This window comes from Juglans regia, chromosome 6, assembly GCF_001411555.2.
Source record: "Juglans regia cultivar Chandler chromosome 6, Walnut 2.0, whole genome shotgun sequence".
NCBI lineage: Eukaryota > Viridiplantae > Streptophyta > Magnoliopsida > Fagales > Juglandaceae > Juglans > Juglans regia.
In genome coordinates this window covers 33,900,698-33,915,616 of record NC_049906.1, presented here as the reverse complement: position 1 = coordinate 33,915,616, position 14,919 = coordinate 33,900,698, and the positions used below count along the sequence as shown (strand labels likewise).

At 37.4% G+C, this 14,919-nt stretch overlaps 2 protein-coding genes across 2 annotated transcripts; both read right to left on the bottom strand.

Moving 5' to 3' along the window:
- Window positions 1-393: 393 nt before the first annotated feature.
- On the bottom strand, window positions 394-5,230 carry LOC108981886 (sucrose synthase 7-like). The gene is made up of 15 exons (XM_018953133.2): window positions 4,659-5,230; window positions 4,431-4,563; window positions 4,174-4,328; window positions 3,813-4,005; window positions 3,597-3,715; window positions 3,236-3,452; window positions 3,013-3,108; window positions 2,741-2,914; window positions 2,528-2,644; window positions 2,218-2,384; window positions 1,901-2,125; window positions 1,223-1,789; window positions 993-1,131; window positions 769-914; window positions 394-618 (listed from the first exon to the last, which is right to left on the bottom strand). Exons 1-15 carry the CDS (start codon window positions 4,757-4,759, stop codon window positions 483-485), a joined length of 2,685 nt encoding a protein of 894 aa, XP_018808678.1. The 5' UTR covers window positions 4,760-5,230; the 3' UTR covers window positions 394-482.
- An 80-nt stretch (window positions 5,231-5,310) lies between these two features.
- Window positions 5,311-14,547, bottom strand: LOC108981885 (protein argonaute 1-like). The gene is made up of 22 exons (XM_018953130.2): window positions 14,439-14,547; window positions 12,745-13,415; window positions 12,443-12,651; window positions 12,194-12,343; window positions 11,953-12,086; window positions 11,439-11,548; window positions 11,188-11,294; window positions 10,975-11,113; window positions 10,735-10,851; window positions 9,869-9,976; window positions 9,701-9,772; window positions 8,172-8,294; window positions 7,922-8,087; window positions 7,556-7,815; window positions 7,277-7,419; window positions 6,966-7,028; window positions 6,828-6,891; window positions 6,558-6,693; window positions 6,397-6,470; window positions 6,208-6,302; window positions 5,932-5,963; window positions 5,311-5,741 (listed from the first exon to the last, which is right to left on the bottom strand). Exons 2-22 carry the CDS (start codon window positions 13,405-13,407, stop codon window positions 5,521-5,523), a joined length of 3,186 nt encoding a protein of 1,061 aa, XP_018808675.2. The 5' UTR covers window positions 13,408-13,415; window positions 14,439-14,547; the 3' UTR covers window positions 5,311-5,520.
- Between the last annotated feature and the right edge of the window lie 372 nt (window positions 14,548-14,919).

Sequence of the window (14,919 nt, the reverse complement as noted above, 5' to 3'; positions counted from 1 at the left end):
AGTTTTCGTGACTGAAAAATGAAATGGTCTTATCATCTCCTCCAACCCATTAGTTATGTTAAGGAGTACTATTGAAGTTAGATTTTGTTATTTACAGGCTAGGAATACTCTTTGTATATATTGGAATGGACCATGCACGATTAGCCACTCCACTTCAAGCAAAGCCACAAATATCTCTACAATGAACTTGTCTTAAACAGAAAAGAAAGGCTGGCTGCCAAAGACATTTTTTGTACGTGATAACTCATATGATAAAGATAAGTGTAGGTAGTGTATAGAATCTCACATTACTTAGAAATGAGAAGTTCTTGGTTTTTATAAGGTTTTACTAGTCCCCAATTGTATCATTGACTAGTCCTTTTAGAGCATAGGTTATGTGATTTGGACCTTCCATTGAGACGTTACATTTTATTTTTGAGTGATCTTACAAATTGAGAATTTTATATGATGTTTCTCATCCGTACATATTACTTCCTCTTAAGCTATATGAATAGACGATACAACTTCATTAAGAGGTAATAAATTACAAAGAGAAAACCAAGAATGAAGCACCACAAACCACAAGGACAGAGTAGTACTTTTGGATCGCCAAGCTGCTGCTGTTCTATGCCTTCATTCCTGTACGTGAATTGAAATATGGCAAAATGATAAGAGACCATTTCCGATAAAAATATTAACATGATAGAAAATCAACTAACTTTAGTTCATTAGTTCTATTGTATATCTTTTTAGGTCAAAATTTTCTTTAGAGTCAGCTTATATGCATGCCTTAATGTTGGCTGAGACTCAATTGACGATGTTGGCTCTGGTTGTATAGGCTTGGATGTCAAAACATGTGTTGGTTGTTCGGGTGCAGTTAGTGCCGCCGGTGTTGGTTGTTCGGGTCCTTCACTTGGGATTGGCAAGTTCCTTGCCTGTAACAAAATGGATAGAAATCAATATTTTAAAATCTCTATAATTTCAGTATGTCCAGCATAGTTATCAAAACTCACCAAATTTCTAAATTGGAGATTGTAAAACATGTGAATATATCTTTGTTTAGCTATATTTTGGTCCTTGTTCAACTGCCTCCAGAATCCATATACTGCTCCCATGTTTAGCAGCTTGTTTGCATAAATCTTCCATGTGTAGCTGCAATGCAAGAACAACCATATATATATATATATACACATAAATGAAGTTCTCATGGCAAGTTCTCTATATCCTGGCGTAATATTCTTACCATTCATATATACGCTGGAGACCAGCTTTAGATATCTTGTCCCAGTTTTCAGGATCCAACTTGCACTTTTCAAAGAAATCGGCGATCTTGTTGCTCGATTCATCACCATTATTGGGGTCAATGTGAAAACCTGAGATCTCATCAACAATAATTTCTGCTGGACCTCCTTGATTTGTTGCAAAAGTAGGCAATCCACAGTTCATAGCCTCAATGACTGTTAGACCAAAAGCCTCATACAATGCAGGTTGCACAAAAGCTCCCTTTGTATCAGAAATACAGCGGTACAACTCTCCATTGCGATATCTGTCGGTTTGAGCTGCTATCCATCTAATCTGGCCCTTAAGTTCGTATTTCTCAATCAAGGCATGCATCTTTTTTATTTCTGCAATTTCTTCTCTATCCTTTGATTTGGATGGATCGAAAAATCCTGCTACAACCACAAGATTTACCAAACTTCTCAGCCTTTTGTTCTTTCCAAACCATTCTGTTAGTCCTGTAATGTTTTTCACTGTATCAAGTCGTGCCATTGAGAATATGATTGGTTTCTTCCTGTCTGCCAAATACCCTCTGTTCCAGGCATGTAGTAGCTTCAACGTTAGAGTATTATGATGATACTTGTCATAAAGATGTGATGTCGGTACAATAAATGTAATCAAGAGACAGAGAACTAAGGCTCACATGTGCTCATTGCTGTCCTCCTTGCTGTATAGTAGTTCTTCAATGGCCGGGTGAAAAGAGATTAGCCGCCTCTGCCTCTCTGTGTATGGGAAGTAGACAGACTGATCAGCCCCAGGGGCAGCAATGTTGAACTTTGGATCAAAAACATTGATGCCTGAGACTACTCGATAAAGTCCAGGCATGGTAAATGTTGTATGGCTTTCATACTGTCCAGGCCTATCCTTACTGAAAAGTAAACAATTCTTGAGTTAACATTATCGCAGTTGATGTTTGGCACATAATTCTATTCATGAAAATCATTTATTTAGGAGTTTAACCTTCCAGCAATTTCTTGGTATGTGCTTGTTATGATGAAATCAGCTGAATTCATTGAGATTATGTCGGATGTGAACTGACATGAAAAGTGGTACTTGGAGTCCAATTCCTTCCATTTGGCATCTGAATCTTCATACTTGGTTTTTTCTAAAGCGTGAGCAATAGTTCCCTGGGTTTGGAATATGCCAAAGTTAAGATTTAGAGTAATATATAAAGTAAAATCAAATATTTTTAAAACAAATGCAAGCTGAAGCTTGTTTAGTCTATCAAGATAGAAGCCCAAAAAAAAATCCAAAAAAAGATGGACTAGACCTGAGTTATTCCAAGCTTGCTAGCCATCAAAGATGCGACCAAGTTCCCATCACTGTAGTTCCCAATGATGAGGTCCGGTTTGCACTCCATGTGTTCAAGGATCTTTGCAGTAGCATCCTAGTCATGGGAAGGAGAAAAGGGAGAATAATAGAATGAGAAAACTATTTTGGAAAAAGAAATCGAGAGTAAATTATAGATTGATAGCAAAAATGCCTGGGCAAATCTCTCAAGGTAGGGGTAGATATCAAAACGGGAAACCCATTGGCGGAGAACCCCATTTTCTGTCCTAAACGGGACTCTCAGTATGTGAGAGTGCTTAGTGTTGATGATAGGCTCCAACTCTTGGTTGCACTTTGTCCCTCGAGCATCAGGTATAAGTCTTGTTACCTGTAAAATCACATTAAGAAATTAAATACAGAACCTCGTCCTTGGTAACTTTCTATTGTTTGAAAATAATTTCTTTCAATCCTTTGTTGATAGCTCACCACAAGAATCTGTGGCTTCACAACAAGACCTTGCTGCTTAATCCTGAGGAGCAATTCTTCCTCCAAAGCTCTTACTTGATCAAGAATGTAAACCACCTTTTTGTAAATTAACAGAAGGGAACTTGTCACATTAGTCAAGATTGTCCAATATTTGTGTGGTGGCTATAACTGTTTTTGTAATCATTGTTCTCATTGATTAATGATGTTCTGATGCATTATTTACCTGGCCGCCAGTATCCGGTAATCCAAGGACATCCGATTGCCCAAAGTAGCCATGAGGGGAGAAGATCACAATGTTGAATATGGTGGGAAGCCTGCTAAAGAGCAACTCCAATTTTGCAGGTTCTGGTGCTTCAAGTACCTCAGAAAGTATCCTAATTGACTCCTTAACCCTTTCTGCAGTATTTCCCCACCCTTTCTCAAAGCCCCATTCTTTAAACCTGAAAAAAAACAAAAAAAAAAAAAAAATTAAACAAAAGAAAATGCAGATCAATTCATACCATCCAGTGTTGACCTATTGTGGAACTTGTGTCAAAACATCTTTAGCTTTCTTGAGGGCGGAAAACATGGAAATATTGGTTAACCTCTGCTCAAAATTCCGAAATGGTGCATCCTTGGGGAGTGCAGACACAAATACTTCAGCCGCAACAAGCACATTTTGAAGCTTAGAGACAGTATCCAGAGTTGCATTTATCATTAGATCCTACAAAATTAGAACAACATGCACAATTGCCTTTGAGTTTCTAGCCAGTAATTGCTTTCTTCCCTTTTGTGTGTAGCCATGAGCTATATATTTATACCTCTCCTTGATGATTTATGGCTTGTAAATACTCGAGCAATGACTTTGCACTCTCAGGCTTCCCATGTAGCCTTGAAGTTATATTCTTTGAGATGAAGCTGACGCCATTTCCGATAGAAGAAGAAAGGGTCATGCGGGGAGTGGAGAAGTCAATGGCTCCAAAATCTATCTCCAAAGCATTTTCATCATTCGCCCTGCACATCAGATCACTTATATATGTATGAAAATATATAAAGTTCAGGGTTGTATAAATTTCAAGTCATTTCACAACTTTCTTCCCAATGGTTTTCTCTGTCTACGAGACTCATTTATATACAAGTAGTCATTCATGTTAGTTTCTCTCCCAATTCACACTTGATTACCAGTTTTCATCTAAGATCATTTCCTTGAATTTCAAGTATTCCGGAGCAGTGATACTGTCCACTGACAGATCCTTGGAGTTCACTTTAACAAATTCCCAGAATCCAGGGCTAGGTCTTACAGCAAAAGCAACATATGGTGGAACAACAGCTGCCTCCTGCATAGTTTCCAGATACAAAAGAGTTAGTCCGCCCTGCACTCTCGCAGGTGCGTGCGTGCGTGCGCATGTGTGTGCATGAAAGAGAGAATTAATGAGCACCTTAGTGGAACTTAGGATGTAACCAAGTAAGCCCTCCAAGACTTTGCTTCTGTTTTGCTTGTCTTCTATTGATTTCTCCACTTCCTCCATTATGTGTTGGAGTTTCAATAACCTTTTGCCTCTTGCAACAAACCTGCTCTTGCCCAAAATGATAACCAGAGGAGTGTTAAACTTCACATGGAAATATTGGTTTGATGGGAAGAAAAAGAATATCCTGAATATTATTACCTTGCAAAGCATCTTTTCATATGATAGCGGCTTTGCTTCAATGCATCAGGCATGCTATCTGCAATTGAATTTGATCGTTTGAGCACTTGCTCATAAGCCATCTTCAAGCTAAAGAAATAAGCACAATACACTCTTCGAAACTAGGACAGGATTAGAACTCAGATACGAGTTTTCCTTTTCTTTTTCTTTTTTTTTTTGGTTGTCTTGTTAGTTGATGTATTTATATGGAAGTCTGGAAGAAAGAGTGAGGCATTTCTCAGTTCAAAGATATGGGAGGAGGGTTAGGAGAAAGAACATTCTTTGGTACCATTTGTGGGGAAGGAAGAGAGTAAAAGAAAGTAAGGAATTTGCCTCTGGTGGAAGCAAAATCAGATGTATCTTTGAAAGTAGAGGGAAAGAATTTTTAAGGAAAATCTTTCTTGTCCTTTGGGATGGGATTGAGTAATTGTTATTCTTTTCTTCTTCGTACGTAATGTCAACACATGCAAAGCTCTTCTGCATGATATTAAACGTTCGTTCAACTCTTACGTTACAAATATTTTTGTGATTTTTCTTGTTTTTGTTGGTCATCAAGCATATCACTTTGCCGAGAAAAGGTTAAAAAAAAAATATCCAAATTTGCATCTTCTTTTGATAGAAGTAAACGCCCAAATCAATGTGGACATGACTACATCGAAACTTGAAATCCAGGAAGAAATCCGTTAACAGTTTTCAGTTAAAACTACCGCAAGAGGGATCTCACGGATTGTCATTAGCATGCCAAACAAAACAACGAGGACAGAAAAACGGTTTCACAAACTCTATTTAAACAAAAACCCATAACTTGGAATGATGATCTTTGCTTTGCCAGGGACCAGCTAGCCTAACAGTAGAACATGACCCTTTTGACATTCTCCTTGAGTGCTGGTAGGGGTCTCACAGCAGCATTAATTCCTGGTGCACGTGTGCTTCGTGGACCTGCTCCGCCCATGCCTCCACGTCCAGTGGCAGCACCACTTGTAATGGAACCACTTTCTGAGGACTCTGGCTCCATATAGAACCGAGCTCGGAATGCAGCAAGATGGGCATAGTATGCCGGGGGCACTGCCAAATTAAAGATCTACTTAATAAATGGACAGGTCATACAGAAGCAATAACCAAGCAACTGCAGAAGATGGAGATGTGCACGTGTTGAAATGTGCATGTGGAGCGATGTACATGATAGGCGCTATTGTGCAGGGTAGCATCTGTGTGTGTGGAGAGAGAGAGAGAGAGAGAGAGAGAGAGAGCTCACCAATGGAAACAGATCGAGTGCACCTTGCATATCTGGGAAAAATGAAAGAAATTGAACAGTTTAGCCATTTATTTAAGAATGGAAAATCAAACTGATAATCCCCATAACTAGTCTCATTTAGCTATTATTTAAGAATGAAGAATCAAACTTAAAACCTCCAAAATTAGTCTCATTTAGACTCAAAATGTGAGGCACATAAAATAATCAGATAAGACATTAAGATGATAGAGGTACTCATTAAGGGAAGGGGACAACAGGAAATCTCAAGGAACTTACGTATAACAAAGGTTATTTGTTAGGGACTGCAGCCCATCAGCGGTAAACTTGTTCTCATCCCATAGTACATGGTAATGAGCTGGACGACTTGTACCCTGTTTAACATATTACATGCAACATTAAAGAATTAAAATTAAAATCCTTAAAAGACATATATACAGCCTGTTGGAAGATATATTAGAGCAGAACCTGAATTCCAGCATGCGAACAGAGGTAGAAGTCAAATTCAGTTGGGTGACAAATTTTGGAGTCTACAACAGTACCTGCAAAATTCAAGAAGAGCACCACATCAGATAACTAAAATCTTAGCAAACATAAAATCCTAATTTCAAAACAAACAAACTACTTGCCCGGCAATATGTTTCCACTCTTATCAACTGAATTGTGGTCATGATGGTTATTGGCAAACAATCTTGTGTGATGGCGCTTCTGAACCACAACAAAAGTCACAGGAGGCTGATAGTTTGGCTCCAAAGAGGCACACGCCTAAATATAAGTTTAACATCAAAGATAAGACACTAAGTATGATCTAAGGATATTCCCATTTTAACATAAACATGCAAAACAAGATAGGACAGTAAGAAGACTGAAATGCTTATGATCAAGAAAGGTAAATTCACCTTTCGGATAGCATCTAGTTCATACAGCAAAACCTGGTAGAATTGGCCCTCACTCACACCATCCCTGTAAATAACAGATGTTATATTAGATAGCAGAAAAAATAATCTAGAATGCAGTGACAAGAGAAATGACGATACCTGTAAAATATGATACGTTGTGGTTTCTGACCAGTTGCTCTACGAAAAGATACGAGTAGTTCCCTATACCAAAAAAGACAAAGCAACTCAAACCTGCAATTTTTTTATATAAGTAGCCACTCAAACCTACTTCAAAAAAGCTCCATCCAAATTTTTTTATAAGTAAAGCTCCATCCAAAAAATTAAAATAAGATTAACCGTTGACAACATATTGTTCCACTTGCAGGATTCTACCACCCAGCTGCAGTTTCAACCATATATCGTAAAAATAAAGGCCAAAGCAAAGAAGACAGAGAGAGACTCAATCATACTTAATCATGCCACCAGACAATGTCCCTCTTGCAGGATCCTGCCATGTCTTGAAAAGATCTTGAATCAGCTCCTGTCGATGGGCTTGAGCACAAACCAAACCAGCATACTTTGTGATTTCCGGCCAATCTTGAGATGCCACAACCTGAATACAAAGATCAATAATCATAGTATGTTAAATAAATAAAAAAATTCTTGAAACAGGTAAAGCACATATGTACTGAAGAATACAACACAAAATCATAAACAAGCTAAGCACGGTAATAAACTGAATGACATACAGCTGCAATTGAAGGGCTTGAATCCTCTCCTGGATGAGGATGGGTAACATCAGCACCAAAGATAATAGTAGGCCGATCACTGACTAAAGGTATACGCCTTGACAGTGCGTCCACAAGCACAGTATTCCTTCCTCCAACCTTGACATTTATCTTCAATGCCACATTGGCCAGGTATTGTTTATTCATCCTAAATACATGCTTCGTCAAGCAACATTGGGAAACAAGACCAAGATCAGTCTCACAGATTCGCTTCAAATCACCTGCATGAGAAACAAAACTAACAGAGTTAACAAGACCATAATCCGAATCACAAGACCATAATCAGATTCCAGAACCTAATCTTGGTTAGTTAACCAAGTTAACTACCATAAAGAGAGCCATTGTTATCTGGCAAAATAACGATAAGCAGGTCAAGCTCCTTTCTCTGAGGCTGGAGTTTGGTCATGGCATCATGATACCGAGTTTTAAGGACTCTTTCTACCTGATCAGGACGGCCACTCAAAGGTGGAAGCACTGGTTCAGGACAAAATGCCTACAAACAGCCCATAATCAAATATTAAGGAGAGAACAAAATGAAAATGTGACTACTCATAAATACGTCTTTTAAGCACCATACCATGCCAGAAATGTAACACATTTGTGCAAGTTCATGGCAAAACCCACGGGCCACACTATCTTGCACATTCCGTGAAAAATTGATGCAGATCCAATTGTTAACTACTCCCCCATTGACCATTTTCTGCAGTAAAAGGATAACATATTAACAGCACTCAATCACATTCAACTGCCAACTATATGAACATTAAAAAACAGAGTGCCAAAAATGATTTTTCAGTTGGAAGCCTAAGTGAATAAGAATTAACTAATGGAATTTAAGCTAAATATTATCTCTCTTTCTAGGAAGGAGGGGATTGGATTGGATTGGATTGGATTGCAGACCTATTTTTTTAACTAACAATAGCTACGGTTAGCCACTCTTGTGCCCAAAGGGCCTTGACCACACTCCAAAATAATTATATTCAGCAAGAGCACTCTCATTAGGATTAGCTAAAGTTAAAGGACATTTTTTATAAATATAAGAGAAATTTGACTTTTAGCTATTTCATTCACATAGATCTCCACATTAGAATAGCTATTTTTTCATTATATAATAATATAAGATGAATTTGATTTTAATTATTCACATCAAATCTCCACATTAGATTATATATTTATTTATTATATAGTAATGAATAACTAATAATTTCAAAAATATTTAATTTTTTTAATTATTAACTTAATTTATTTTATCATATTTTACTATTCTATCTATTATATATTAATTAATAATCATATTCTTATTAAATTAATATATCAATTTAAAAAATATTTTAATTTTTTTAATTATGAAATTATTTTATTTTATCATATTTTACTATTCATAATATTATATATTAATTAGTAATCATATTCTAATTAAATTATGGATTAAAAATAGAAACTAGAAAGACATTGATGGAGACATCGGGAGAGAAACAAATGATATAAAATATATTTGATGAATAAACAGTGTTTTTCAAATTTGGAAATAAATTTAGAAGTTACTGTAGCTATATTCCAAATATTTGGAATATAGCTATTCTAATGTGATACATTTTATGGTTCAATAGCTAAATTCTCATTGGATTTAGCTTTTAGCTAATCCAATGAGAATGCTCTACATCCAATTGCAAAATTGTATTATAGCATATGCATTTTTTGAACTACAAATAGTTAACGACCGGTAGCCACTCGTGTGCCCAAAGGGCCTTGACAGGACTCCCAATCCCTTATATATTGGCAAGTAAATGTCGTCTGCACTAAGACAATGAGAATTATATATTATCTTTTTTTTTATATTGCGGAACCTCTCCAAGGCAGGGCCCTTTGAATCCACCCCTTCAGAGTAAACCTCGGTCCCGTGCACCGCACCCTCGGAAGTTTCCAACACGGAATTGGTTAAATCGCTGGCTTTTCACTAGGAGGTGTAGCCCCAAATGATTGTTTGCACCCATGAGATGTTGAACCTTGGACCTTGAAGGAAGTGATACCCCAAGACCAAGGCCTTCACCACTTAGGCCAACCCCTTGGGGTTATATATATTAAGGTATCTAATGCTAGAAATACCTTATTCATCATGTTCCATTGTCCAACTTGTGGTAGGCAATCCTTTTCTCTGCCTGTATCATGATATTTCAGCTGCAAATTGCAAGATCCTTTCAGTACGACAGTATCAAAGCTCATAATAGGTGGGTAGGAGAAGTGGACAACACTGACAGTAAACAAAAATAATACCCATGGTGCAGGAAGAATTCGAGCTTCAACTGAAGCCAGCTTCTCACTAATTTTGATTCCAAACTCTTTTGCATAAGGATCCTCATGGTAAGCATTGTGACGAACGGTCTGAAAGGTCAGAAAATTAAACATTTTAGATTGAGTGCATGAAAGCAGTTGGTACAATACAAAGCTGTCAGTTACATTATGAAAACATCTCAATATTGAGCACATATTTCAAAAAAATAAATGCATTCCCATCACAAGTCAAAAACCAGATCTAAAAAAAAAAAAATTATAGGATAAAAGAAGTCTTGGAAAATCATAATGGATCCCAATTCTAGCAAGAAAAACTCCATATTATGCTCATACAATAACAAGCTATTTATTTAGTACAGAGGAATGTTTTGAACCCAAACCAACACTTCCATTGAAATAGAAAACATAAGACAAGTACAAGCCATGAGGTACAAGGATTCAATATTTTGAAATCGTGTTTGTAAACAAACATTCAGAACATTAAGTAAACTTATTTGTCTTTTTCATAATTAAGGTAAAACATGAAGTACACCATGATATCAAAAGGAAAATGACAACATTAAAACACATCAGATACAGGAAAAACCCTTCCGTGCCATGAGGGATCCTCAAAACCATAAATAGGAAAGTAAAATTCACAAAAATATGCAACTAATCAACCATGCACATTAAACAACATTATACATTAAAGTCCACTAGTAGACATATACATTAAAGTCCACTAGTAGAAATATACATTAAAGCCTCCATGCAATTTAATTAGAGAGAGAGAAAAGCATATGACAGACAATTACCAAGCAAATGACATTCTTAGGGGAAAAAAGATCACAGATTGCACACTAACACACCTGCATTATATCTAGCTCCCTGTCTCGAGGACGCTGGCAGGTCACCTTCAATAAAGCAGTAATCTGTCTCTCATTCAACCTCTTCGAGTACCTCTGACCCTCGACAATCTTGCAAACCTAGAATTCAACAGAATTTTGTTAGCATCCATGTAGCCACATCCATATAATATACAGAAGAACTATCCATTAAAAATGAATCACTGGATATGTAAGGAATGATAAATATAATTAGGTTGTTACCTCCATAGGCAAATAATTTGGTCTCTGTTGGTTACCCACTTGCAGACATGGCCATTGTGAATGTTGAATAACAAAACCATAAGTTTCGAAGAAGTATTCAACAACTGATTTCATTGTACCTCTTTCATCAACTGGAAACCTTGAACAAACAAAAAACAGTGTTAGAATACCAAGCTAGTTTTTCAATTATAATTTTGGAATAATAATACTCACGTCAGCTCTCTTGTTGCCTGCGATGTTAAACCAGATATACGGTACTTCCTGCGCATATTTCCGCGATGTGTAACCTCAACTTTGACTCCTCGTAGAGCCTTTTTGATCTGTGAAAAAAAATAGAGGAAAAATCAAAATTCCCTAATAAGTACAACTTGAACAGAAAAGTACATTATGCAACTGCAGACAAATAAAATGGATGGCCACTGCAAAGGAGAACAATTATTAAGATTAAAGCAGCAAACTCTAACCTTTACACGATCAGAATCAGACAAGGGTCTAGAAGTAACATCCCGATTCAGCAGCTGTGTTACAAACTCAATTACTGGCAATGGCTCAATGAATGCAGTTGAAGACATGTCTGAAAATTTTGACAAGATCATCAACATGATAGTAACAAAAAAGTAATCCAGGGAGCCATAAGATACTCGATAACTTTACTATTGAAAAAAACAAGGATGAAAAAAGGAAACACGAAATTCAGGCGAGAATTTTCTCCCTCCTGAATGCATGTAAAATAAACATTAAACTCATGCAGGAGCATCCAACTGCATGGACTTTATTTAAAAAAGTAAGACAATGCTAGAATCTCAACTCTTAAGTCCTTATTAATTCAGGAGAAAGAATTTTTTTTTATAAGTAATTCACGAGAGACAATTAAAGTAATTCACGAGAGACAATTAAAGTTAATTACAAACAGGATATGAAATGGAGAAAAACTATATAACTAAGTCCAAACAAAAAATTATTAGATAGACTACAAACCTATATTCAGAGACAGCCCCATCTGAGTTGGACGAATGCTTTGATAAAAACCACGCCAACTCTCCAATCCCTCACCCAGTGACTGCCTCCTTCCCAGATCAGGAGAATAAAATGAACGACCCACAGGACAGTACCTATGGATCAATTGCATAATATTAACAGTCTGACATATTAAAAACCATGGATGTGCTGTAAATCAGAAATGTATCAAATTCAAAGGGAAAAACTCAAATTTAAGTACCTAGTAGTAGGTAATTCACGCAGGACAATATCAAGAACTTGAAGTGCTTCCTGGGGTGCATCAGCTTGCCTACCCTGCAAGAAGAGTCCTAAATGGTGCAGGTCTGCACGTGCAGCCAATTTTATCACAACTTTAAATTCCCTTTCTCTCCTGCATCAAGAAAAGTATCATCATCATCATCAATCACAGGACACAGATACAAATGCCAAAAAGGAAAAACTGGGGTTAAGGAAGGTGGGAAGAGAGAACCTTTGCCCACCGGATCCATCATCTTCATCAATAAGCGTAATTTTGAACTCCTTGGATAGAAATGGGAGTGGCCCAGCAGTATACAGACTCTTTCGCCCATCATAGGCAGGAAGCCTCTTTCCAAGATGCGATTCTCTGTACAACCTAACCAGCTGTTCCATTACAGCACGGTTGACTCCACGAGATGTCACCTCCGGAGTAATTGTAACCTAGCATGCATTACCAAAAAAGTTGATCAAGTTGAAATAAAGGGAGAAGGCAAAATATTGCAAACACACGGCATCAACTGTTAGATAACTTACATCATACTGATGCAAATCTTTGTCTGGTAATTCAGCAAAGAAGTGATTTGCCTTAACTATACACTTCGTTCCAGTGCTACCCTTGCCAGGCCTAAGAGGGAACCTCACTGATTTACTAGATGGTGGCACAGGTTGAATTGCCTGGCTCGGAGCGCCTTGGATGGTGAGCTCCTCAAATTGCTGGACCACTTGAGATGGCTCCGGAGGTCGGGTAGATGAACTAGCCTCAGATGACGTTGGCTGAGGCGGAATGACCCCAGGTTGATGTTGAACCTGGGTTGCTTGGTGCAGCTCGGGATCTGATGGTCTTGATGGGCCACCAGAAGAAGGTCCGCCTCGGCCACTGATGCCGCCAGGGCCACCGCCATACCCTCCGCGACCACCTTGCTGGGGTGGCCCTCCCCTTCCCCGGCCTTGATATTCAGGTGTCCCACCATACTGTTGCTGAGGTGGCATTCCACGACCGCTGCGCCCCCCACCATAACCTCCACGACCTCCTTGGGGGGCCCAACCTCTTCCTCCTGCATGTTGCTGCTGGGGTGGAGCGCTCCTCTCAGCAGGGCGTGGTTGGTAGCCTCTACCACTACCACCCCCACTTGTTTCCTGCTGAGCCTGAGAGCTTTCGCTCCCACTAGGAAGCTCAGTTCTCCTCTTCCTCACCATAATGATGTCTGCACATATAAAACAATTGATACATTAGCACAAGGAATACAAACCCAATCTACAAACCAAGACAATTTACAACAGTTGCATCATCTTCTCCGTCCTCATTAACATCAAAAGAAAAGTGTAAATTACATTCGGAGAACAGTCAAAGATTAGAGCCCAATAACAGAGAGGTCCCTCATGGACCTTACTTCATTACAGAAAAATATTTCGTGTTCTATTACCAAATATAGGTGAAACACATTGCACAGTGTAACCAACGACGTTATTCATCTTTATTCCTAGAAAAACGGAACTGTCATCATTCATATCACTTAGATAAGTTTTTTGAGCTATTTTCTGCTAGAAAACGATAGAAGCAAATAAAGGGTACAAAACAAAAATAAAACGATCTACCCCTAGTAAAAAATTACATAACAATCAACAAAACAAAACCCACCAAAAACTTAAAGAGCAAAGGAAAAAACATCTATCGAGCAAAAACAAATTTTCTTTTTGCCATTTCAGAAACGAAACCAGAGAAAAGTCCAGAGTAATTTAAAGTCGCATCCTACAACAAACTAAAACAAAAGCCCGAAAATCCAAACCCTAAATTACACTGGACAGTCTAATAAAACCATTCACTTCCGTGATCCCCATATCAGGGTCCGAAAAGCATAAATGAGCCAAAGAAAAATAAACTAAAAGGCACTCACGCATCAACTATCCAAAAGAAAAAATATCCACGAATCAAAAAGTCACAAACTGGTTTCCCAAATATGGTCGTAAAAAAATGAAAAGCAAAAACAGATCCGACTGGAACAACATTAAGACGACTGTGAATAACACTAACCACAGTCAAAGGACGCGGATCTACAGCAATATATGCCAAAACCAAACTAAAATAAATTAAACAGGAATAAAATCTCCCCTTTCTCCTCCCCCGCCCGCCCGGAAGAAAAATAGCCAAGCACGAGTACTAACATTCACGAGTAGAAATTAAACAGTGATAGAAATGGCAATGAGAACCCTATAACCACTCGTATTACCTCAGAAATAGCTCCCGGAAAACAGCTTTCCACACACACACAATCTCTCTCTCTCTCTCTCTCTGCTTCTTTTTTTTTTAACTTCAGAGAACGCAGCAGTGAGAAAGAACCAAAGAGATGAACGAACGCTCGCTTTATTAATATTTTTGTTTTTATATTTTTTTTCCCAGTTTGTGCATCCGTCACTATAAATTATTTACATTCCACATACAACAAAAAAAACTATATGAAATGGGATTAATAATAACTTATGTATAGTAAAATTTAAATAAAAATAATACAATTTCATTAAAAATAAATTTTAATATTATAAAATTATCCTTCATTTCATATAGATTATAAAAAATTAGTGTTATTTAAAAAACTTTACACTACACACCATTCAAATGATATAGTATTATTTATAATATTTAAATTTTAAAAGAGTAACACTACATACAGTCCTCATTTAGAGATTACATTACAAACTTAGTTAATTTTA

Excerpts from the sequence above, each read along its gene's own strand:
- LOC108981885 (XM_018953130.2), bottom strand. The coding sequence starts at position 13,407 with ATGGTGAGGAAGAGGAGAACTGAGCTTCCTAGTGGGAGCGAAAGCTCT. Across the intron at positions 11,549-11,952 it reads GGGGCTGTCTCTGAATATAG|ACATGTCTTCAACTGCATTC; the intron begins GTTTGTAGTCTA and ends CAAAATTTTCAG. Across the intron at positions 8,295-9,700 it reads AATGGAACATGATGAATAAG|AAAATGGTCAATGGGGGAGT; the intron begins GTATTTCTAGCA and ends CTTTTACTGCAG.
- LOC108981886 (XM_018953133.2), bottom strand. The coding sequence starts at position 4,759 with ATGGCTTATGAGCAAGTGCTCAAACGATCAAATTCAATTGCAGATAGC. Across the intron at positions 4,006-4,173 it reads ATGATCTTAGATGAAAACTG|GGCGAATGATGAAAATGCTT; the intron begins GTAATCAAGTGT and ends TCTGATGTGCAG. Across the intron at positions 2,645-2,740 it reads ACCTTGAGAGATTTGCCCAG|GATGCTACTGCAAAGATCCT; the intron begins GCATTTTTGCTA and ends TCCCATGACTAG.